We start from the raw sequence: 25,338 nt of genomic DNA, 5'->3' as shown, positions 1-25,338 counted from the left end.
TCTTCACCTTAATTCTTAATTCTTTTGCAGTTAACAGGTGTCTTTTCTTCACCACCTGTTTTTGTCAGATCCTGCTGACCCAACGAGCATTTCACTGTCCAATGGTCATGCCTTAACTGCAATGTCTAGTATTGCATTAGTATTGCATCCTTCTCATGGGCATTTAATACTTTTTGACTTTTCAGTCTGAGTTAAATCTCTTTTTTGGCTCAATTTATCTGTAAAAGAAAACATGCCTAATAATTCTGCACACCTGAATATAAGGTGATTTTCATTTCCAGCCTTCATGAACAATTATATATCACTTATACATTATTAAATACTAAATCAATAGTAGTTATTAGGATTACTGTGGTTTGGAATTGGTCAAATGTGCCTGGAAAAAAAATATGATCAGAAAATCAACGTGCCTAATAATTCTGCACTCCCTGTATACATTTATCGCAGATATAATTCCATTGCCTGCTGAGCTTGAAGCACTGTCGTTGACCGAACGGTCACTATCCTGATTGGGTCACCAAGAAAGTTTATCATTTGCACGCGTTTTAAGCCTCGCCAATTTAAACATTCAAGTGCACAAAGACACGAATGAGAACTCGGTGCAGTACTCGCACGCTGTGTGTGAAAAGTTTTGTGTGCAGACACATCCGAAGCATGCGCCCAGAAAGCTGCTTTTCAGACAGCGAATAACTAAATTGAATTCTCTTTCGTGTCGTCTTGCGCTTGAACTAACAATGTCCAGTGTTTCCCATAGGTTGAGAATTTACTTGTGGTTCGGTGCAGTGCTTGATGAGCGGGTTCCAAATAATCTAGTCAAACAAAGGTTTATAAATTGATATGCAGATAAAATTTACTTTTATTAACAGTAATGCCCAAAAAAAATATATATATGGAAAATGTAAGTATTCTACTCTTATTAAATGTAGACTACCATTGTTCTTCTATAGTATCACACTGAACTGACCGACAGCTTCAGTGATAATAAAAGAGCACTCTTTACTTGTTTTCTGAGTAATATAGTCACAATATGAATAAAAGTTTTTCATGAGACTTTGTAACTTCCTACTTTTGTCCATATATTAGGCAGTGGAAATTGCTAATAAGTCAATAAGTGCTCCTCTGCCGCCATCTACTGGTTATAGTGGTACATTCATGTCTTTTTTTTAAATAATAGTGCTTGTTTGCCACACAGTTGCCTACACCTTTAAACTTTTAGTTTTACAATTCATCACATTGAAAATGTGAAGAGCACATGTGAAGAGACACTGAGCTGATCACGTGAGCACTTCTCTTAACGCAGCACAAACATACAGTCTTTTTTTATTTAAAAAGGACAAAGCCTTATCAAGCTTTCGATTTTAGTTTGTTTAACAGCAATTATGCAAAACACGTAATTAAAGACCTTTTGTGTTATTAGGAGATGTTTAAATATATTTTCGGCCCACCACAGTCTACTTAATGAATGGGAAGCACTGAAATAGATTTGTGGCTGTCAATGTTGATATTGTGGCAGGCTGCACATAAACAGTCGAGAAAGACAATGCATGTGTAACCAGTATATTGGATCCGTGCATTGTGTTTTAAAGTGACAACAGCCTCATATTCCTGCTCCTGTCTGTGTTTTTAATGTTAATCAAACAACAAAGGACTCACTGACTGCTATTGACTGAATAACTTTTGTAACTTTAACTTTTGTTTCATTTATATTTAATTTATTCAGTGAAGACTATGAAAAATAGTAACAAATAATGAGTAAACGAGTCCAAACTTTTGACTGATACTGTATGTATATTATATATCTGTTTATGTCACAGATAATAGTTTTATATTTTTGAGAATACAAACATGTTACTGGCTCAAAAAAATGTATCTCAGGAGAACGATTATTTGTTTGCATGTTGCTTTAGCTGTGTTTTACTGAGGTCACGCTGTGGTAACCAGACATCAGCAGATTGCCCATTAGACCTGTGATCTATCTGCAGCTGCTCAGTCTGAGGCGTGGCCTTTCGCTCATCTCTCACCGAACCGGTTCACCAGTCGGGCCCTGTGTCCCTGCAGAGTGCGCTCAATACATCCCTGTGCTTTTAGCTCAAACTCTAGCCATTATTCATCAGTCCACAGAGATTTTTTTAATCCCCTGCCATATTGTTATTTGCCTGACATCCTGTCAGGAAGAAAGCACTCATGGGTGAGTAAAAGAGAGAGGTCAGACATTAAGACAGTTGTTTGTGACCCAGTTTCACCAAGCTGGGTTAGCTTTTGGACAGAAAGAGCGCCCCAGTCAGCACACTGTCCTCTTGGTGCTCTGAAGTGGTTGGCACACTAGATCTTTATGCCTGTCTTGCTGTTTTCTACATGTGTGTCTGTCTCTCTGTGTGTTTCAGGCTGTCGAAGAGCTGCTGGAGTCTCTTGAGCTGGAAAAAAGCAGCTATCACATGGGCTTGAGCAGAGTAAGTAATACTTACATTCTCCCTCTAAACTAAACCTTAAAAATGATAATGTAGCTAGCGATATTAGACCTAGAAAAGGCTCATAAGCTGCATTACTCAAGCTATTCACTCTGGCCAACATTTTTTCAAATTCAGTGGTGTACAGTGGTGTTCTGAAATGAGGAGGCAGGTTCTCTGTTTTTTTTTTAAAAATATATAAATTCATGTTTACACATGTTTATTTATTCAACCTGAAAATGTGTCAACATTACTTATGCTCTCCAGAAAACAACAACAACAACAAAATGTGTCAACATTACTTATGCTATCCAGAAAACAACAACAACCAAAATAGTTCTATTTTGTTGTTTTTTTATTAACAATGTAATTATTGTTCTATTTATTGAAGCAAAGTATATTTCTCATTTAAGTTTTTCTCATCATTTATTAACGGAGTACAGTTCATTTCACCAAACCGAGGTGAGGGTTTTTGGGTACTGCTTAAGTAGGGTATTCCTGCAATACCGGAGGCTGCAGTTTCAGGACCAAATTTTTTAGGACCCTAGTTTTTTTTTAAATACAATTTTATAGCACTTACTATTCTACTATTCTACTAACTTACTAAAGTTAAGTAAATGGTAAAACTTGCTCTACAAACTAGTGTGTTTATTAGTAGTGTTTCTGTCAGTCCTGTTCCTGGAGGCACACCAGCAGTACACATTTCCAAACTCTTACTAGTCAAACACACCTGATTCAGCTCATCAGCGCATGACCAGAGACTCCAATATATGGGTCAGATAAGAGAGACATCCAAAATGTGCACTCTTGGTGTGCCTCCAGGAACAGGGTTGGGAACACTGTATAAGTACATAAATTAAAAATAGTTTGAACAAATATGATTTGAAAACAAATACTGCGCCTGCATCTGTTTGTTTGAAGTTTGAATCTGGTCTCCTCTGTTGGAGTAGAATGGCTAGATGGTGCTGTTACACAAAACTAGGGTCCTAGAAAACGCGGTCCTAGAACTTGAAACTGCAGCCTCCGGTATTGTAGCAAAATTTTGCAGCAATAATCTCGGACTGTTACCACATTCTCCCACAATGTGGCTGTTCCTGCACCTGCAATTTTTGTATCCACTCCAAATATTAGGGCTATGCTAAACGTTCAGAATAACAGACAAAATAAATAAAACATTTTGTTTAATTAAACTGACCATAAGGTAATACTAATGGAAAGCACCACACATGACAAACACAGTTGGCCAATTTTTTAATAGCCTTCTAAAACTCAACTTTTAAAACAAAACATCACAACTAGCGGAGCCTAAAAAACATATTTAAACATTAGTGTAACAATACACACCTAACAGTAATTAACCTAACAAGGCACAATATTTAATTTAGTTATAAAATAAATAAATACATAAAATAAATATTAAACAAATAAAAAAATACGCATACGAATGCCCCTTAAAACATTTGAACATGACTCAATAATTAAATATATTGGTGTTAGATTTCCAAGAGTACTGCCTTTTTCCCCATTCGATAGTGCGCTTAATTAATTCATTACACAAAAGTTATTCATGTCTCGTGAAGAGAAACATGAACTGCAAATACATTACCAACATAACAAAACTCTGTCCATGAGTGTTGTCTTGAGTCGCTCTCTCACAGATATATTCTATGATTTTTGCAGTTAATTTGGTTACAATGAATGGAGATTGGCGAATATCTTAGGTTTTTCCTTGGGTGCTCTACCATTTCCATAGGTGCTCGAGCCTTGGATGCAGGGATGCTCAAAATAAAACATGCAAGTTTTGAGAGCGCAGAAAATCACTCTCTGTTTAACATCCGCCATTCAACTTAATTTGTCCAAATCCCAGGACCCGCGCTATATTTTTTGACCGCCCAATCCCACCCACAGCAAAGGTAAAACTCTTGGCACCCATGAGATTTGTGTTGGGACTCACGGGATCTCAATCCCAATGCAGCCTTCCCAAGATTGCGATTTCATAAAAGTGATGATGGATATTCCATGTAGGTCTACTCTGGTTGCATCTACTTACAACATGTTTTATACTGAGTGTGAGTGAGCATTGTAACCAATCACAGACATGTCTGTTGAGTGCACGAATGCCATCGTGAAACGTTGAGCCAATTTAAGAGCATTTAAGCCTGATTTATAGGTGCATGTTTTCACTTTTGTTCGTGGTACAACAAGAAATGAGCGCCAAGGAAACACGATCTAGCATAATGAGGCTTCAGAACTGAAGCAAAAAGTATCATTGGAAATTTTGAATAATTTTGGAGTTTGCTAGATTTTGGGCTGCTTTTTTGACACCCAAAAACGCACCGCAAGCAAGAGAGTCAACAAAACTAGAATGCTCCCAGCCAATACAGTAAGATTTGTTGTGCATTTCATTCATTGATTATAATGGGAGCATTTGTGCGACTCCTGACAATTGGTGCGCTCATGCGGAACTGTTAATCTAATTAATTACTTTTACGATATCAGGGTTAGAAATTGACAATTGGGTTTTTCAAGTCATAATCATAAAGCTGTAATGTCATCTAAAAAAAGACTTCACTTTTTCACTCCCTCTATGTTATGGATCAGTGCATTGAATCAGTTTGTGGCATACAGATTCGGCCTGAGTCACGAGGATCAGTTCCAAACAGATGGCATGATTTCCATTTAGATTGCCGAAACATTCGCTTCTTCTACACCTCTTAGACACAGACAGGCTTTAATCCGCTCTGCCGCTGTGCTCACATCTGGACGGAAAGTTTGGCAGAGTGGGCTTCGGCCAAAAAGAGTCATCTCCTCCTCTCCTGTCGTAAAGCATTCTCTGCTCTGCGCCGATGCTTTACCCAGAATGCTTAGCTGCAGATGGGACATGGCTGGCACCGTTGGCAGGCCTCATTGGTGGGTATGCTGGAGCGAGGAAGACAATTATTGTGAGGTTTTCTGAGATTGTATGAGCTCTGCTGGAAGGTTGTGCCATTGCACTCAGGGTCTCTTCACTACACTTCGAATGATTAAAGCAGAAATCCTTTTGTGCATCTTCTGTAGACGAGAGATTGATTCTGGCGAGGCACTGGCTTGCTTTGTTCGGTTTACTCTGGCTTGGTGCTCGCCGATAACTCACTACAAACACCAATCAGCACCGCAAGATATTGCGCTTTCAGACAAAGAACAGCAGCCTGGAGAGAGAGCCAAAATAAATAATCACATTCTGATAAATAGCTGATTACATAAATGGGAATAGAGAAAAATGTGTGCAGGAAATGCACAAATTATTAGTTGACAGCCATCATTTTAGAATGCCATTTCAGTATAGATATGGTGATTCTGATATATAGTTTCACCCCTTTTTTTTATACATTTTTTTGCTTAATTTTTACAAATTAAAATAAAATGCAAATACATGTAAAATAAAATCCATATATGGTATATGTAATATGTGGTCATATTCTGTATATGTAGCTCACCTCTGATTTTATTTTTATTTATTTATTTTATTAAATGACATAAAAAAAATTATGTAAATTATTTATTTATTATTTACTAAGTAAAAAACATACATTTTATAAAATAAATATAGTTTGAATAATTTTTTTTTTACAGATTTAATTTGTTTGAAGATGTCACTTGGTTTGATGTTTTGTATCTAATGCAGTGACATTCAGACATTTTCAAGCGTGTCTTGTGTGTCCAAATACTTTTTTTGCAGCCAGTGTAGATGGAACAAGATCCTAACCAATCATGAACTCCCATTGCTGCTTATTGAACCAAGTCATTGTTCAGTTGCCACCTTAGTACAATACATCCGTCTAAATCACAGACTCCCCCACAGACTTAGACACAAGCTCCTCTCTTTGCACTCCTCCATTGCCATTTGTTTCCCCTTTTCTTTGTGAGGAATTTCATTCTCTTCGTCTCCATGGAAAACGCTGCCATTTGACCCCCATGAAAAGACCTTTCCACCATGCTGACCTATGATGCTCTTGTGTGGAAAAGACTGGCGAATCACAGGCCTGCTGGGTGAATGTCAAGGGGCAACATGGCTAATAAGAAGCTGCACGCAACAGACATTTCTACTAACACAGAACTATCTTCATGTTCTTCAAATGAACACATCCAACGGAGTCTCTTAGGATGATGTGTTAAAAAGCGTTTCACACATGCTCCGTGATGCTGTGGATAATGTCTTTTAGCATCTCCGCCTAATCTTACATTTGACTCAAGAGGACCATGAATGAAGTTCTCGTTCGGGTGATATCAGGCCTTTTTTCCAGCACATCTTCACTGACATTGAGAAATGAAACTCAATTTTCCCTGGCTACTCTCCTGAGGTGGAGAGGTCCCACTCTGATATTATACCTGCCTGAAAGCAGATAAGTGTGTGTGTGTGTATTGGCTGCCCAGCAGGTAGCTCAGCCCTGATGTTCTAATTTGCGAGGTTGTAAAAGGTTTGTTGGGAGCGTTTCGGGTAAACATATTGTCCTTTATTTTTATTTGTGGTACCGTAGGGTTGGCAGCGAATGCCATAGGGTCTGAAAGCTGTCAAACTTTACATGAATATGAAATCATTTCATAACACTCCATTCTCCCCTATGATCTGATGCTTGGAGCTCAGAGAGATTGCCTCCTGTAATAACAATAACTGAGGCTCTACATCACTGAAAGGCTCTGGCTGCCTTTGATGTGAAAAGGAAGATTATACCACAGAGCAGCTCCACATAAAGGCTCAATCAAGAGGCATTTGTTGCCATTCCCTCAGATGAGTAGTAATTGCAGCAGTGGACTCATCCTCTCTCTCTCTCTCTCTCTCTCTCTCTCTCTCTCTCTCTCTCTCTCTCTCTCTCTCTCTCTCTCTCTCTCTCTCTCTCTCTCTCTCTCTCTCTCTCTCTCTCTCTCTCTCTCTCTCCTCCCTCCATACTATATTGCCAAAAGTTTAGGGACGCCTGCCTTTACATGCACATGAACTTTAATGACATCCCATTCTTAATCCGTTGGGTTTAATATGGAGTTGGCCCACCCTTTGCAGCTGTAACAGCTTCAACTCTTCTAGGAAGGCTTTCCACAAGGTTTAGGAGGAGTGTGGTTATGGGAATTTTTGACCATTCCTCTAGAAGTGCTTTTGTGAGGTCAGGCACTGATGTTGGATGAGAAGGCCTGGCTCGCAGTCTCCACTCTAATTCATCCCAAAGGTGTTCTATCGGGTTGAGGTCAGGACTCTGTGCAGGCCATACAAGTTCCTCCACACCAAACTCGCTCATCCATGTCTTTATGGACCTTGCTTTGTGCTCTGGTGCGCAGTCATGTTGGAACAGGAAGGGGCCATCCCCAAACTCTTCCCACAAAGTTGGGAGCATGAAATTGTCCAAAATGTCTTGGTATGCTGAAGCATTAAGAGTTCCTTTCACTGGAACTAAGGGGCCAAGCCCAACCCCACACCATAATCCCCCCCCTCCACCAAACTTTACAATGCAGTCAGGCAAGTACTGTTCTCCTGGCAACCGCCAAACCCAGACTGGAGACAATCCCAGACAGTCCATTGGATTGGCAATCAGAGAAGCGTGATTCATCACTCCAGAGAACACATCTCCTCTGCTCTAGAGTCCAGTGGCGGTGTGCTTTACACCAATGCATCCACTTGGTGATGTAAGGCTTGGATGCAGCTGCTCGGCCATTCCATGAAGCTCTCTACGCACTGTTCTTGAGCTAATCTGAAGGCCACACAAAGTTTGGAGGTCTCTAGCTATTGACTCTGCAGAAAGTTGGCGACTTCTGCCCCGCTCTGTGATTGAGTTGATTTTGTTCCAAATTGCTTCCACTTTGCTATAATACCACTAATAGTTGACCGTAGAATATTTAGGAGTCAGGAAATTTCACGAATAGACGAATTGCTCAGGTGGCAACCTATCATGGTACCACGCTTGAATTCACTGAGCTCCTGAGAGTGACCCATTATTTCACAAATGTTTGTAGAAGCATGTGTATATATATGCTTTAAAACAATTTTCCAAAGCAACACTTTGCAGCACACCCTCCTGTACACCACAAATCTGGTGCCATTTTAATTAGGATTCTGTTCATCTACATTAATCCATCTTTAAAACTAATAAAATGCTAATGCAATTAGACCTTGTCCACAGACTTTGATGAATGCACATCTGGAAAAAACGCAAGGTCCACTTCCCTCAAATTTCTCTGATTAAATGGCCTAATGGAGTAGGATTCCGAAGTGTTAATCCAACTCGGTTTGACACCCCCACCACAGAGCGGAAAATTACCAGTAAACAGAGCATGGGCAGCAGTTTAAAGGAACTCCTCACGATTTCAGACAGGGTGACTGCAGAATGGAAAATCTATGACTATGAATGTTACATATAAATAACATGTATAAATAAATAAATGTAAAACAATAATACAAGAATAAAATTTTTTTTTTTTAAACTAATCTTATACATATAAATAATTATTTTATTTCAATTATGAATACATTATATTATACAATATTACTATTATTGTTTTTAACAGTGTGCCATTAACCACATGTTATGAATTCAGTGAATGTTCATTATGAGAAAGTTTGTTGTATTTCCATATATCTCATAGCAGTGGTCTGTTTGCAGGTGTTCTTCAGAGCAGGTGTTTTGCCTAAGCTGGAGGAGCACAGAGATATCCAGACCAGACGCAACATTACCCTGTTTCAGGCTGCGTGCAGAGGCTACCTGGCTCGACAGGCCTTCAAGAAGAGGAAGGTAACTCTTAAAAAAGAATTCATACTATAAATAATTTACAACATGCATACCCCTGGAACATTTAAGACATCGTAAGCCACCTTTTGTCCCACCTAATGGAAATGTTTTGTGTTTTTGGGCGTCTGTCCCATTCTCAATCAGAGCACTCCGTACTTCAGTTCATTTGTCGTGAGGTTTGTCTCAGAGTCCATCAGAAATGTCATTGCTGTCTTGAAAAAATCCCTCTGCCTGTGGCCTTCACTGACAGATAACATTCAATCAGCGCATCTCCGGGGAGGAAGCCACCTGCCCCACTGCCCTCCATCACAGGCCTATTGATTCTCCCGCCACTGCGTGCCTTGCACTCTCGCCTGCCCCATCTCTGTCCATTAATATCTGCTTTGCCACTCACGCCGTCTATTTTTGAATTGAAGCCCTTCTATTCTGCCCTTGTGTCTTTCTTTCAATCTCTGGTCCTTTGTGCCCCTTTCTTGCTCTCTCACTTTCACACTCATGCTACCCTCAGTGGGATTGGCTCAGGATGTGAGGGCTGGTCCTACAGTTGCCTGTGACTCTGTCTCTCTCCCCTGAGAAGACTGGGCCCCTGTCTCAGTAAAACTCATGTGAATGGAGGAGGTGGGCTCGATGCAACTCCTCACACTGCTGTTGGCCCTCGGTGGTCAGCTGCCTTGGCAATACAACTTCATCAACATCCACTTCCTCTTTCAGTATTGCACAAAAACAGAGAAGGCTTTTCTTGGCGAGACTATGTTTTCAGTTTACCTCAGAGCTCCTGACAGGAGTCAAGACTGTTTACTGGATGTTTTGCTGTAAGTAAAAGCAGTTTGAATAAGGTATTTTTACTCTTGTTGGCTGTAGTTGGTATCATAGATGTTAGTAGGGGTTGTTTTCTTACTTTAGATCCTGTGTTACGTTCTTTTGTCTCTGTTGTTTAGCAGGGCTCCTTGTAAGGCGCCTTTTGTAACTGATTTGTAGGTGAGCCATAAAAGAAGTCAAGTGTACTTTGTTTGATTTCTTTGACGAAGTTGGACTGCAGCTTGCCATTTGTTGAAGGGTTCACTGTTATTTTCTACTTTCTGTACAGTTATTGTCCCCACAAAGAGCCTTGTCTGGATGCCTCTGAATCACAGCGACCTGTCCCCAGAGGAATTTATTTCCTTAGAAAGAAATCTTTTGTCAAGCTTGTCAGAAACCTATGCTTCACGCTAGACTGAGAAATCCGTCTAGGGATTTGTACTGGACTGTATCCGTAGAAAGTCTCCTCATGGGCCGTAACCTCAGACGCCCATGCACTTACAGTACCAAAGCTTGTCAATGTTTGCAAGTGTTTTTGAGAATAAAATAATCACATTTGTCAAAGTGGCATCAGTTTTTTTAAAGATATTCAAGGAATTTGTTTGGGACTGTTGCTAAATTTAAATGTCCACGAATAGAATTGTACATTATGCCATGTTTTTTAAGTTGGTGAAATAATTCGTACATTTTAATTTTTTAGGTTTTTTGTTTGCAACCTGCCACAAACTGACATGTCTGTCTAATAGTTTAAATCTTTTTTTATTATTTAATTACATATTTTAAAGTATGTATTATTAATATTATTATTGATGCACTACCATTTAAAATTTGGGAGTTTGTTAGATTTTTGAATCCACAAAATACTTTTATTCAGTAAGGGTGCATTAAATTGTCAAAAGTGACAGTAAAGACATTTATAATGGGAAAAAAAAGATTTCAAATAAATGCTTCTTTTGAATAATATCATAGAAGCCTCAAAATATCTATCTCAGTTTCCACAAAAAAATAATAAGCAGCACAAGTATCAATGTTTCTTGAGCAGCATATTAAAATGATTTCTGAAGGATCATGTGACACTGAAGACTGGAGTAATGGCTGCTGAAAATGAATAAAGTACATTTTAAAATATAAAATGGTTATTTTAGTTTGTAATAATATTTCAAAATAAAAAATAAATGCAGCCTTGGTGAGCATAAGAGACTTCTTTAAAAACATTTTTAGAACATCTGACCCCAACTTTTAAATGGTATTGTATATACAATACATATATGTACCATTTATTTTATAGTATTATTTAATTTATTTTTATATATTTTAATTTCAAGTTAATTTGAAATTTCGACAAAAAGTGTCAAAAAAATAAATGTCTGGTTATGTGAGACAATGGCCCCTGACCTAGTGATGAAGACAGTCTTGAACAGAATCTCAGTATCATATCCTCTTCCAGATCTAAAAAATAAGTGGAAAGTGGAAGTGGAAAGACCCAAGCGTGAGCTGAAGTCATTTGTGTTGTAGGATGTATTTAACAATGTCAAGACAAGAAGTGTTGAGTTGAATCGTTACGGTAGATCCCTGAGAGACAGACAAGTGGGACCAGACTTCCTCTTACAGACCACAGCTGCCACAATGCAAAATCAATTTGCTTGTTTCTCTCTCAGATCGATAATTGAGGGATCTCAGCACCTTGAAGTCTGTTCCAGTTTTAGACTATCTAAGAGTGTGTTCTAAGCCCTTAGTCCCCCCAGATTTCTCTGTCTTTCCTCTCTCCCTCTTTCTGTTTGTCTCTGTTGGGGGGCGCCTGAACAGAGAACTCCACGCGGGCTCCTTTGAAGCACGCCGGCCTGCTCCTTCCAAATTTTCTTTGACGTTCAATGGAAACGACACTAGAGGGAGCTGGGAATTTCACAAATGCCAATCGTGTCTCTAATTAACTCATTGCCTTAAGACACAAGTTTCATTCCAAGTGTGAACAGGTGCCCTTGCAGTCACGTGTGAGTGCGCTCAAATGTCCTTGTGTTCATACGTGCGGATGAATGCCACCTGCAATTCACACCGCACACCTGTTGGAGGGGTTGTGTCCGACTTTGTTGGCATCGCATCCGTTTGTACATAACACTTAGTTCCTCCTGCCAGGCCCCAGGGCTCACAGGCACCATTTCCTCCAGACGGCCATTTTAATTAGGAAGCTCTTCCCGATTTCGCCGTCTCTTACAAGCTGTTTAGATGGCTGTTTGTGGCATTTGTTATGGTCAAAGCGTGGCAAATGAGCTGCAGTGCATATGTCGGCCACGCGCCGCCTCTGTTCTGTGCCGAAGCTTTCTCGCCGTGACAAATTAGACATAGTCTGAACGCAACGTGCACAGACTCGGCCCCGTTAATGTGCTGAATTGGGCCTGTCTAATTGGGTTTCCAGATAATCCTCTATTATTTGAATCGTCCCTGTTCCTGCAGCATGTAAATCTTATGCAGGGTTTAAATCAGCTGCCAAGTAGTATTGAAGTTTAATTGAATTACTCAAAGGGGCTTGGGGCTTTTGCTTCCAGCTGCATTTCTACACAATTGGTACGACTCCAGAATCCCTCATCTGTATAGCCTTCTGACAGCCTCTTTGAAGAAAATGTGTTTGTTCTTCCTGTGATCAACACCAGTTATGGGTGTTTTGCTAAGGTTGAGTATGTAAGCTGTGTTAACGTCCACTTAATGAAGTAGAGCAGCGTTTATTCAAACTTTGAGTGTAAATAAGTGGGTTGCACACTGAGATGTGTGCGATGACTCTACGTTCATGCCACATCAGAAATATGAAAAATGTAAGGGTTTCATTTTATTTTAATGGTCCCTTTAACACATTCTGTTTACTATGTAACGTTGCACCTACATGTCTACTTACTCTCATTAGATTGTTAGTAAGAGAGAGTATTGGTAGACTGGTAGGGTTATGCCCAATTTATACTTCTGCGTCGAGTGTACGCCGTAGCTACGTTGTAGGCTGTGTGTTGCACGCGTAGGATACGACGTACCCTGACGTGCACCTTTCCAAAATTGTGACTGGTGTGATTGGTCTGCCAGAACCCCTCCCTCAGGGGTACACGTGATCCCTCTGCATGTGTAACTGCACGTCAACACGGGCAAGGACGCAGAAGTATAAAAGAAAATCGACTCGTAGGCTAGCCCATGTCTCAATGTAACAATTAGTTAACTACTGTACATTCATTAATATGAACTAACAATGAAAAGACAATAACACATTTGTTGATCTCAGATGATGTTGATTTTCAACATTTAAATATACATTATTAAAATTAAATGTTGTATCTGTCATATTATTTAATGGAGCTGAGCTAGCGTGAACTAACAATGAACAGTATTTTGAATAACTAACATTAACAAAGAGGAATAAATACTGTAACAAATGTATTGCACACTGTTAGTTAATGTTATTTAATGCATTAACTAATGTTAACTAATTGGACCTTGTAAAGTGTTACCAAACTTTTATTGGGTCTTCAGATTGATTATACTTCTCTCGGTGGTTCTTAGAATGTAAAAATTAGGATCCTGAAGTTTAGAGTCCCACCCTCAGGCTTATTGCGGACCGCACTGTGGACATCCCGGAGTTGAAAAGGTCCATTCAGAGCTGGTTCCCCCAAGGGAAGCTCTTTGACTGTGGGGCCCTGGGCCTCCAAACACAGGCCTGCTTTTGTCCATCTGGGCTCTGATTGGTTTGAACTACTGTATTTCACAAGCTCAAGACCTAAAGACCTGACAATTTCTCACTAGCACAGCGGTAGAAAGCACACACAGTCATAAACACAATGTCCTTTTTTTTCAGATCCAGGACTTGGCAATCCGCTGCATCCAGAAAAACATCAAGAAGAACCGGGGTGTGAAGGGCTGGCCGTGGTGGAAGGTTTTCACCACCGTCCGTCCACTCATCGAGGTTCAGCTGACAGAGGAGCAGATCCGCGGCAAAGACGTAAGCACCTGTCTTCTTCACTAACCACTTCAAATGCTGTAATTCGGCATGTCATGTACAGATTTTGCCTTTTGACAATAGTACAGCTGAATTCAAAGCCCATCTGTGTGGCTTTTAATGCCCCTCTCGGTTTCTCCGCCCCACGGGGTACCTCTCAAATTCAGCTGCAGCTCTCAGTCGCACCCAAATCGCCCGTCTCTTTGATTACTGTCTCTGAGGCTTCACCTCAATCCATGTGTTTGTAGAGTCCTGTGTGTGTTTGTGTGTGTGGAGAGTGGCAGGGTTGTGTGTATGCATACATTACCCATGTAGCATGCTGGATCAAAAGCAACTCTGCTTCCCGCGGGGAGTGCATTAGCATGTCACAGAGTGTGTGCGCGTGCATGCGAGTTTCGTCCACTGGGCCACATCCCGCTGAGTGCTGTGTAGCCATGCAGTCAGGCGTGCTCCTGCGAGAGACAGAAGGGTGCTGACACTGCCGCCAAACAGCCTGCTTTTAAAAAACAAACACGGAGTCACTATCTCCTCTGCACAAACAGCCTTCAGAGCTGCAACCGATTGGCTGTAGCCTGCAGTTCTCTCGAGCTAGCTAAAGAAAAGTTTAAGAAAGTAGGAGGAGGTTTGCGGTAATGGAGACGCAGAGGCTCCAAAGAGGGCAGGCTTTCTTCCCGTCTTTCATTCCGTTACAGTTTCTAATTTATCTCACCTGTCTATCTCTATACTTCGCTAAATATAGTAGCTGTCATTGTGTCCGAATGTGTAACTGTCTGTGGTTATTCCTTTACATATCAGCTGAATTTCTTGTCATCCTGCCTTTCTGTCTGTCGTCTTGTGTTGTTCTGATTGTCTAGGAGGAAATTCAGCTGCTCAAATTGAGGCTGGAGAAAGTGGAGAAGGAGAGGAACGAGTTGAGACTCAATAGTGACCGACTGGAAAGCAAGGTTAGTGTTTGAATTCAATTCAGTTCAGATTCAATTCAAAGAAACTATTGTTTTGTTTACACAAAGTTATGCTGAAGTCATTTGAGCATATCACAGGTGCATACGTGCTTGTGGGGTGTTCCATACCAAAGTTTCAGTAAATGATGCAAGTGCCAATGAAAATTTTATGATTCTCAATAAGAAATTTGAGATAACCGCAAAAACAATTGGGTTACGCTAATTAACATGCCTCTTTTATTTAAAAAGTTCATGAACATATTGTTAATATTAACAAATTAAAATTATGAATTAAATAAAACTATAATAAATAGTTTTTTAAACAGTAATATATATTTTAAAAAAATTATATATTTGATAATATAACATTTAATATATAATGTTTTTTATTCAAGTAAACAAAATTGACTTTAAAAAATTTAATTAAAAGTTTTTGTGTTTGAGTAAACATTCAGTAATAGCAAAAAAAGTAAATTAGATTAAAAGATTAGATTACTAAATAAATATATTATTATAAATATATAAGGATATATATTTTAGAATAAATTCATGCATCATTCTCTAATGTGCAAATCAATATTTTGCATATCTAGGGTTTTTTCCTGTTGAACCAAAATATAATACATTCCTAGATTTATATATGTCCATTTTAAGGCATCCATAATACATTTCTACAACGTGGTACTATATGTATGTTAATATTACATCAATGTACAAAATCACACCTTCACATACAGTCACAGACACCCAGACCTCACACCGTCACCATCTTAACACAATAGCAAAAAGCTTTCATTCCTATGTGAAATATGTTAGTGATGATATAAATGTGAAGTGTTGCATATTTTAGATGAGCTCATACACTAATTTTTTTTCGTTTGAATAGAGCACGTGTACCACCCACATCTAGTGGACGTACGCTTTATGTTAGCTGCTTATGTGTATGTTTCAGATCACAGAACTGTCATCAGAACTTGCAGATGAGCGTAACACAGGCGAGTCTGCCTCGCAGCTGCTGGAGTCCGAGACCTCGGAGAGGCTGAGGCTAGAGAAAGACATGAAAGATCTACAGGTAACACACACACTTGCTCGGTTTCGCTATCTTTGTGGGGACTCTGCATAGGCATAATGGTTTTTATACTGTACAAACTGTACGTATATTCTGTCCCCTACCCCTAAACCTACCCATCACAGAAAACGTTCTGCATTTTTACATTTTCAAAAAAACATAATTTAGTAATCCATTTCCCACGTGGGGACTGCTTGCTGGTCCCCACAATGTAGGTGATCTCAGGTTTTACTATCCTTGTGGGGACCTCCCATTTGGTCCCCACAATGTAATAAACGTGTGTACACACACACACACACACACACACACACACACACACACACACACACACACACACACACACACACACACACACACACACTTCTGAACAGAGATAGAGTTTGAGTTGATGGTTTTCTGTAAGGAATCTCCTCATGCCTGAAATAGATATTTTCCACCAAAGCATAGACAATGCAGTCCATGCAGCAGAGCGTGAGCCGTATACAAATTGTGTCATCTCATATTAAATATCCATGTGAAAGACAGTGTGTGTGAGCCAGCGACTACAGGTATTTGTCTCTGTATGCCTGGTGTGTGTGTGTGTATTGTGTGTTTTTATGTGTCTCTTAGGCTCAGGGTTGCCTGTGTGAGCAGATGGTCTGGGCATTTCCCTGCAGAACAGAGAGATGATGTGCTCTGCGTCTGTGTGTGTTTGCGTTTCAGGCCAAGTTTGACGCTATGAAGAAGCAGATGGAGTCTATGGAGATGGAAGTGATGGAGGCACGGCTCATACGTGCATCGGAGCTCAACGGGGAAATGGATGACGATGACACCGGTGAGCTTGTGACATCACTTCCTGGACAGAGCAAGATTGGAATAAAATGCATAATGGGATCTTAGTGAAGGGATTCCCTTATGATAGCTGAGCTTTGAGCAAAAACTATCAGAGCCTTCCTGAATCATTTTGGCAGAATTGAAGGGTTATCTGGGAGGATTTCCATGAGTTTGATGGCCCATGACTCTCTGGTGAGGGGTAGAGCTTCAGGTGTGCTGAGCGTTTCAGCGTGGCACCTCCAGACAAATGAGAAAATAATCTGTAGCATCAGAGCTGCTGCTCCTCATTAAGCTGTTTATATGGAAATGCCAGGGGGCAGTGAAAACACCAAACATGCGCTCTCTCTCTCCGTCTCTCTCTGTCTCTCTCTGTCTCTTCTGCTTTTGAAACTTTCCATGAAGAAATAATCCTTTCATGAAATAATCCTAAAAATTATGTATTTTTAAATTTAATATTAAGCAGCACAACTGTTTTTAACATTGATAATAATAATAATAATAAATTATTTTTGAGCACCAAATCAGCATATTAGAATGATTTCTGAAGGATCATGTGACTGGAGTAATGATGCTGAAAATTCAGTTTTGCATCACAGTTTCAGTTTAAAAATTATTATTTTTATTTAGTATTTGTTATAGTGTTTAGTTTAAAATGTTTCTTTGTTTTGGAAATGGGGTATAAAAATGGCAAATGTAATAGACAATTAATAGAAAACAAAACTGTCAGTTTACCTTGATTATCTGAGGTTGATGATCAATGATCAATATTTTGAGCACTTTCTTTCACTATGAATTTATTGAAAAATAAATAGTTGCTAATTTCTTCTCCTGATGGTGAGCAACGTGTTCTCTGTGAAAGCCTGAGCATGATAATACTCAGTAGTGCTCTTATTAGAATCACTGCTGTCATGAACAGAACTCATTTTAATGCACGTCAGACTGGTGACGGTTTGTTCTCACCTCTGTGTCACACAGCTGATCTCTGAGACGTAATGCCATTACACATTGAACATTTGATTTATTACACTTTCCAGCAATTACAGTTCGTTCTGTAATGGTAACATGGCATTGACCGGCTCCACTCTGCATCCCATCACTAAAGCCAACTCTCATATCTACTGTATGTTTCAGAGCATTTCAGTGATCTGATTTGATTAATTAATTTGTGTGTATTTGCTGCTAGTGAAATTTCCCTGGCAGAGGTCCAGAGTTTAAACCATGGCTCTCTTTAGGGAATGACCACAGAAAAATCTGCCCCGTGGTGTTTCACCTTGAAAATCATATTGCAATTATGATGCCAAATCATGTGATTTTAACTGCATTATGAAAAACATCTGACATCTCAAATTGCACCATGAACTTCAAGTGCACTGATCCAGTTGAGATAGTGTGTTTGGACTATTTGCAGTAGACAAAACAGAGTGCTGCCACTTTGCTTTGAAGCACTTGCACATTTATTTAATGAAATCACTGCAATTTGCAGTCTAGTAATCACACAAGGCCATCTCACAATGAACTGTGCGGCCTTAATCATCACTAACTCTGTGTTCAGGAGGAGAATGGAGGCTCAAGTATGAGAGGGCCATCAGAGAGATCGAGTTCACCAAGAAGAGACTTCAGCAAGAGTTTGATGACAAACTAGAGGTGGAGCAGCAAAACAAGAGGCAGCTGGAGAGAAAGGTAAGGACATCATACAAACACAAAAACATTTTTTTGCACTTAAAAGCTAACAGCTCAGGTCACTTTGCCACTGCCTTCAAGTCAACTAGGGATTCACAATATTAGTTCCATATCTGTTTTTTCAGACGATATTATTTTAGACATTTTATTGGCTGTTATTTGCTCGTTTCCTTTAGCAAATCTCAAAACATATCCATTTTTCAGGCTTCACATTATAATGTTTTGATGCCTAAATTCACTTAAAACATCACAACTTAAATCAATTGTTTTAAATGTTGTATTTTAATTTTATTTAGACAAAGTAAAGTTAAAACCAATTTATTGGTAATAACATAACAATAATTATCAGCTTATTGGTATTGTACAGAGTTTGAATAAAAGTGCATCCCTGCTGTTGATATTATTCTACCAAACTAACACACACCTCATAAAGACTCAGTATTCACTCGTATTGTCAGTGTGGGCCAACACAACAGCATGTACTGTCTCAAACATGAATGTATTAGCTGCAACTCACACATCTAGACAAGATGCTCACTGGATGGACAGATCCACCTGTATAGACTCACTGAGAATCTGTGTGTTTAGCTGACAGACCTGCAGGCGGACAATGAAGAGGTGCAGCGTGTGGCTCAGCAGCTAAAGAAGAAATGCCAGAGACTGACAGCTGAGCTGCAGGACACCAAACTGCACCTGGAGGGGCAGCAGAGCCGCAATCATGACCTGGAGAAGAAACAGCGCAAGTGAGTCAGAACAGATATTGGATAATTGTATCTCTTATATGGAGCACTTAATGGCGCAGCAAGATATTTTGTTGGTTCTATGTCTATTTCTGTCATGGCAGGATGTGTAGTAGTTTTAGTCAATGAAAGCTAATCATGATAGTAATTTTTCAGAATTATTGCACTTTCACCTATAAGCACAAATCAAGACAATGTCAGGTCATACGCATGGTTTATTGAGTTTCCTGATTTATAATCTCACATAAATTAACACACCCTCTGCATTATGAAAACTGGTAAAACTCAAAAGCTTCTCTAAAAAGCTAAAACAGTGAAATTCCTAAAAGTAATTCTATTAATTCCAAATTACATTAATGTTTTTCTATTTAAAACAACAGCAAAAAAAAATTGTGTTGTCACACGGAGTAAGATGCATTTAGTTTGGGTTACACTTTATTTTAAGGTGTCATTGTTACAGTGTAATTATATATTTAAGTACTGAGTAATATTAATTAGCAACATGTACATACTATAGGATTAGGATAGGATTAGGGTTTGGTTGAGGGTTAGTTGCATGTAATTATGCAAAATTGACTGTTATTACTATGGTAATTACATGTAACATATGTAACAAGGACACTGTAAAATAAATAAGTTACCTTATTTTGCTACCAGTGGATTACACTGGGCGTGTTGTATGTTTGTTAAACAATACAACAACGTTTATTGCCGTTATTTTAAGCTTTTTATTGAATCACATTCTATACAGACTGCAAACTCGCATTCACACCTCAGATAAAGTATGATTTCTGATATGGTGCTGAAGATTCTACAGCAGGGGAAAGAAACATGACACAGGGAACCTTCTAACTTGGTATATCATGAAAATAATCATTTTAAACATTAACAACAGGGTTCAAACAATGCTCTCAATCCATATCAGATGAAGATCACAATTAATTATAAAATCTATATTTTTACCCAACTCAAGTATGTTAAACATCAAAAATGTTCTGACAGGCTGTGATTTTATTGTTTCACACAGTTTTTTATTTAGAGGATGGTATAATTAATTGACGATGAATACGTGACACTGCTTGCCTGATTTAGACACTGTGTTAAGGCCCATTCACACCAAGAACGATAACTATTAAGATGCGTAACTACAACAACCGATTGGTTTATTATACGTACAGTTTATTATTATTGTAAGTTATGTTGTCTGCTATATTGCCTGCTTATTGTCCTTGGTGTGAACAAACCTTAAGAGTAGCCCACCAGTGCCTCAGGAACCAGCTTCTCAAAATGAAATATGTATGACTATCATTACTCTTAGTGGCATGCCCTAAACGGAGCGACGGTGGTTAATGTGCAAAGGTGCTGCAGCTAAGCCATTCTAGACTCTCAAGTAAACACTGGCGGAGGCTGTGCCTGTCACTGCAGACGGGATGTGTGAAAGTCCACTCTAAATGTAATGATCGGCCTGAGGCTCAGGGTGACGGCAGATTTAGCCAGTGGGAGGGATAGGGGGAGGGCAAGGAGAGTGGTCCTTCAATTCTCTGTGAGGCTAGGATTAACGCGAAGGGTTGCATAACTCATTTACGAGATCATAACAGGGCCTCTGAGAGAAGGGGGTGGAGAACGAAAGAGAGAACTAGAAAAAGAGAAAAAGAATGAACCGATTTGCCCCAAAGCATCACGACTCCCCCCTCCTCACACATTGTTACCCACTTAGTTAACCCAATCAGAACGCTTTCCACTAATGCCCCTCCTGACACGCGCGTCACACACAATACTGTAAGGCTTAGAGGAGTTTTAGTTTCTCGACACTCTGCTATGCTTAACAATTTTAGGAAAAGGAGGTATGTTTTTTTAATTTATTTATATTTTTTGTCATTAGACTTGTGCTTTAATTATAGTGTTTCATGTGATTAGAAATTAGCGATTACCTTTAGTTATTGCATTGTACATACAGTATTTTGACTAATGGTCAACTAATTGATTTTTCAATTATTAACACCGATATCATGAAATCAGATTTGCAGACAATGCCGTTTAATGGCAGCAAATAATATACACTTTTATTAAAAGCAAAAATAGGAAAAATTCCATACACTGTCACTGCAAAAACATAGTTTTTTTATAAAGATTTGCCAGCATTGACAGTCTGTTTTCCGTTTTTTATGGGATTTTTATTCAAAGTATGTGGGGGGTATTTATGTCTTTAATAAGTAATAATATTAAAATTAATTATCAATTGACATTGTTTTCTGAAGAATTTGTTACTGTCTGCTTGGCTGGTTAAAGGGATAGTTCACCCACATCATTTACTCACCCTCATTCTTAACGCATATAATTGTCTTTCTTCTGTGAAACCTAAAACAAGATATTTTGAGAAATGTCAGTGGAAGTTAATTTTATAACCAAAACAGTTTGGTTACCAACATGCTTCAACATATCTTCTTTTGTCTTCCACAAAAGAAAGAAAGTTTGGAACAACATGAGGGTGAATAAATTATCTTTTGGGTGAGCGATCCCGTTTACTTTTGTCACGTTATTGGCTGGTGCAATAATATCAAACTGGCAAATATCATGGCTGTTACCATCTAATTACATCTAAGTACATCTAATTAAAATTTGTACATTTAATATTTACGTTTTTATACAAAGTGACATATAAATGAGGACCATCTCAAAAAAAAAAGGAGATTGGGTGGAAGATGGCCGCTAATTCCACCACATAGGAACAGAGAGCGTAAAGCCTCTGGAAAATGGCTTTGTACTTTTGTTTCCTCTTTCCTGAGATTAAGCTCGTTGACTAAGGTGTGTTTTTTATATGCATGCAATGTCTGCAGGTTTGACTCAGAGCAGACTCAGGCTCAGGAGGAGGTGCAGCGAGAAAAGGGTCAGCGGGAGAAGCTGAGCAGAGAGAAAGACATGCTGACCGGGGAAGTGTTCAGCCTTCGACAACAACTGGAGGTCAGCAACCTCTCTTATATCATCTCCCTTTGTTGTCTCTCACTCACAGACTTTTCCTGGCTGTGACGTACATGTGTCTGTGTGTGCCGAGTCCAGACTATGTTGTTCTAAATGAGTTTTTCTCTGCTCGCAGGATAAGGATCTGGAGATATGTGCTGTCAATCTGAAGCTGGAGCAATTGGAGGCAGAGCTTCAAGATCTGAACTCTCAGGAGTCAAAGGATGAGGCGTCGTTGGCCAAGGTTAAAAAGCAGCTTCGTGACCTTGAGGCTAAGGTCAAAGATCAAGAAGAAGAACTCGATGAGCAGGCTGGAACCATTCAGATGCTGGAGCAGGTAATCAAACACACATACACGATCACGTTTTCTATCTTGGTGGGGACTTTTTTAACTTCACCTGTCCTTTGCGACAGTTTTGTCTTCACACACTGTATCTAAGTAAACAAAAGCCACTCTCTGACCAGCCATACATCATTTCATGAGGATATATACAGTACGTCGGATTGAGCTGCCTGATGTTTAATGTATTATTTCTTGGAATGATGCATATTCTCCATGCACACAATTTTCACCTGTCATGCGTAATATGCTAATTCATGTAGATTCAGCTGATGCGTTGGTATGAAGAAACTGTCAATACTCCCAGTCTGCATACATTATAATAATAATTAAGAAGAGTTTTATTGGCCTGTGCGGCAGGGCTATTTTGCATATGCATCTGTATGCACATATCGTATGTTCAACTGTGTTTCAATGCATGCGTGCTTGCAGAAGGTGTAGATTTGTATTCAATGAGATGTTGATGTTGTGACCTGCAGGCCAAGCTCCGTCTGGAGATGGAGATGGAGAGACTGAGACAGACGCATTCAAAGGAGATTGAGAGCAAAGACGACGAGGTGGAGGAGATCAGACAGTCCTGCAGCAAGAAGGTACGATACATCCACCAATCACTATACAACTGCTAATAGTCAATGCAACCTTTGGCATGTTGGCATCATTGTATGATATTTTCATTATTTTACACACATTTTTTTATATAAATAAGAGCTTTCTTCCTTCCTTTCTTTCTTTATTTTTCTTTTTATATATTAATTTGCTAATATCCTTAATGTGCAATTATTTTGTAGAGCTGCTTGTAAATACTATTGTAAATTATATGTACATTTTTATTATTACTATTATTGATAATTTTCTTTTATATGCAGCTCTACAAACAATGCACAGTGAGGATTTTAGCTCTTAAAATAATATTTTCAAAAATATGATATAATATGAAATATGTGTATACTCTAATATCAGTCTTAAAGTACAGTAAATATAAGTATTTAGGGAAAGATACACCGTTCACTGTAAAATGATGCATTACTATATTTACAAAAAAAAGTAAAAAATATATATATTTTATTGTAATAGCATAAATGTAAAGAAACATTTGAGTCTTGACAATCTTGACAAAACAACATTTGTTATGTTTAGGTCACTACAAAATTGTTGATTTCTCAGAAAAATCTTATTATGATGTCAAAATCACAACAATTTTGACAATTATGACAAACCAAGACAGAAAAAAAATGCCTGGCCTCTAAAGCGTCCATGCATGTTTGAGTTCAGTTCTGGTTTCAGAAGTTCAAGCATGTTCAATTTATAACATTTTAATTGCTGATGTTCAGTTCTTATGCAGAGCTCGCTTTGCTTCCTGTACAACATAAATAAACAAGACACATTCGGCCATGTGTTGAATAAGAATTTTCATTCAGTGTTGTTCAACTAGCTCATGTTGCAGATAGCGACTTCACATTTGTGGAGTGTCTTTGCCGCGGAGGTGCAGATAAGCTGAACTCATTGAGTTTTGTTTTGATGTATAATTCATGGGCCTGTTTTATTTTCCTCACGTATATTTCACCTTTCCCTCCTCTCCACTTAACCAATCAAGCTGCCAGTACAGTGCATCCTATAATTACCCTTCTTTCTCACGAGCGAGTCCCTTGATTGACACTTGAAGGTGCTCAGAAGCATCTAAAGACACATTTAAGGAATGTGTTTATATGTCTGGAATGATAGTATATAATTGCATTGACTCTTCAGGGCCAACCTACTTCACTAAGCCCTCCATGATGTTCTGTTACTATGTTTTGTGTGTGTGAGCAGCTCAAGCAAATGGAGGTACAGCTGGAGGAGGAGTATGAAGACAAGCAGAAGGTCTTGCGAGAGAGAAGAGACCTAGAAGCCAAACTGATGAGCGCCCAGGAGCAGGTACAGCACTCATGAAACTTGCAATATAACTAGTCAAGGTTTGAAACATGATTTAATATATGCTGTATGAAATGCCGTTGAAATGTTTTTGTAGCTTTTAGTCATGTATGAGTGTGCTCCTTTTAGCAGATACAGTACCATTAAAAAAAATATGGGGTCTGTAAAAGAAATGAATACTTTTATTCAATAAGGAGGCATTCAATTTATCAAATTTGACAGTGAAGTATTTATAATGTTATAATGTTTATTTCAAATAAATGCTGCTCTTTTGAAAGAATCCTTTTCAAAACTGTATCAACGTTTCCACAACATTTTAAGCAATATAACAGTTTTCAACATTGATAATGATAAGAAATGTTTCTTAAACAGCAAATCAGCATATTAGAATGATTTCTGAAGGATCATGCGAAGACTAGAGTAATGATTTTAAAATATATTAAAATAGAAAAATTATTATAAATTTCAATATTATGTTTAAATATTACTGTTTTTACTCTAGTTTCTGTCAAATAAATGAGCCTTGGTGAGCATAAAAGACTTTTCAAAAACTTTTGAACATCTTTCTGTAAATCTTGGACCAAAAATGCTTATTACTTTTTTTTTTTTTGCTCTCTTTTTTTGGGTACAAATAATTTTTTTTAATAAAATGTCTCCTGAAGTGAAAATGTCCCTCCCTCTAATACCAAATGCAACAAAATGCAGCAAATAATGATAGAAAATAATGTTCATGACTTAAACTAAAAGCTATTGATTGATTTTGGCTTTTTTTTTTAAGATTAAAGATTTTCAAAATCACTCAAAAAATAGGTGGCTGTACCTATATGAAAACATTTCCAATATGAACAAAAACACTATTGTGGTGAAGGTTGTGTACAGTCATGAAAATAAAATGTATATTTTGTATGTTTCCTGAAAG

General features: G+C 38.6%; 1 protein-coding gene across 16 annotated transcripts in view; it reads left to right on the top strand.

Moving 5' to 3' along the window:
• myo18ab (myosin XVIIIA b) overlaps positions 1-25,338 on the top strand; it is a 107,123-nt gene that overhangs the window by 60,750 nt on the left and 21,035 nt on the right. For all 16 annotated transcript variants that reach the window (XM_079824570.1, XM_079824565.1, XM_079824571.1 and 13 more), the window contains 12 exons: positions 2,385-2,450; positions 9,074-9,202; positions 13,827-13,970; positions 14,822-14,911; positions 15,861-15,980; positions 16,680-16,791; positions 18,343-18,470; positions 19,059-19,213; positions 22,048-22,171; positions 22,305-22,505; positions 22,988-23,098; positions 24,318-24,422. In XM_079824570.1, the coding sequence (XP_079680696.1) occupies positions 2,385-2,450; positions 9,074-9,202; positions 13,827-13,970; positions 14,822-14,911; positions 15,861-15,980; positions 16,680-16,791; positions 18,343-18,470; positions 19,059-19,213; positions 22,048-22,171; positions 22,305-22,505; positions 22,988-23,098; positions 24,318-24,422 (1,485 nt within the window). The remainder of the gene's footprint in view (positions 1-2,384; positions 2,451-9,073; positions 9,203-13,826; positions 13,971-14,821; positions 14,912-15,860; positions 15,981-16,679; positions 16,792-18,342; positions 18,471-19,058; positions 19,214-22,047; positions 22,172-22,304; positions 22,506-22,987; positions 23,099-24,317; positions 24,423-25,338) is intronic.

The sequence above is a fragment of the Gobio gobio genome (genome assembly GCF_949357685.1).
Source record: "Gobio gobio genome assembly, chromosome: 8".
Taxonomy (NCBI): Eukaryota; Metazoa; Chordata; class Actinopteri; order Cypriniformes; family Gobionidae; genus Gobio; species Gobio gobio.
Note: the sequence above shows the minus strand (reverse complement) of the source record. Positions and strands in the feature narration are given on the sequence as shown.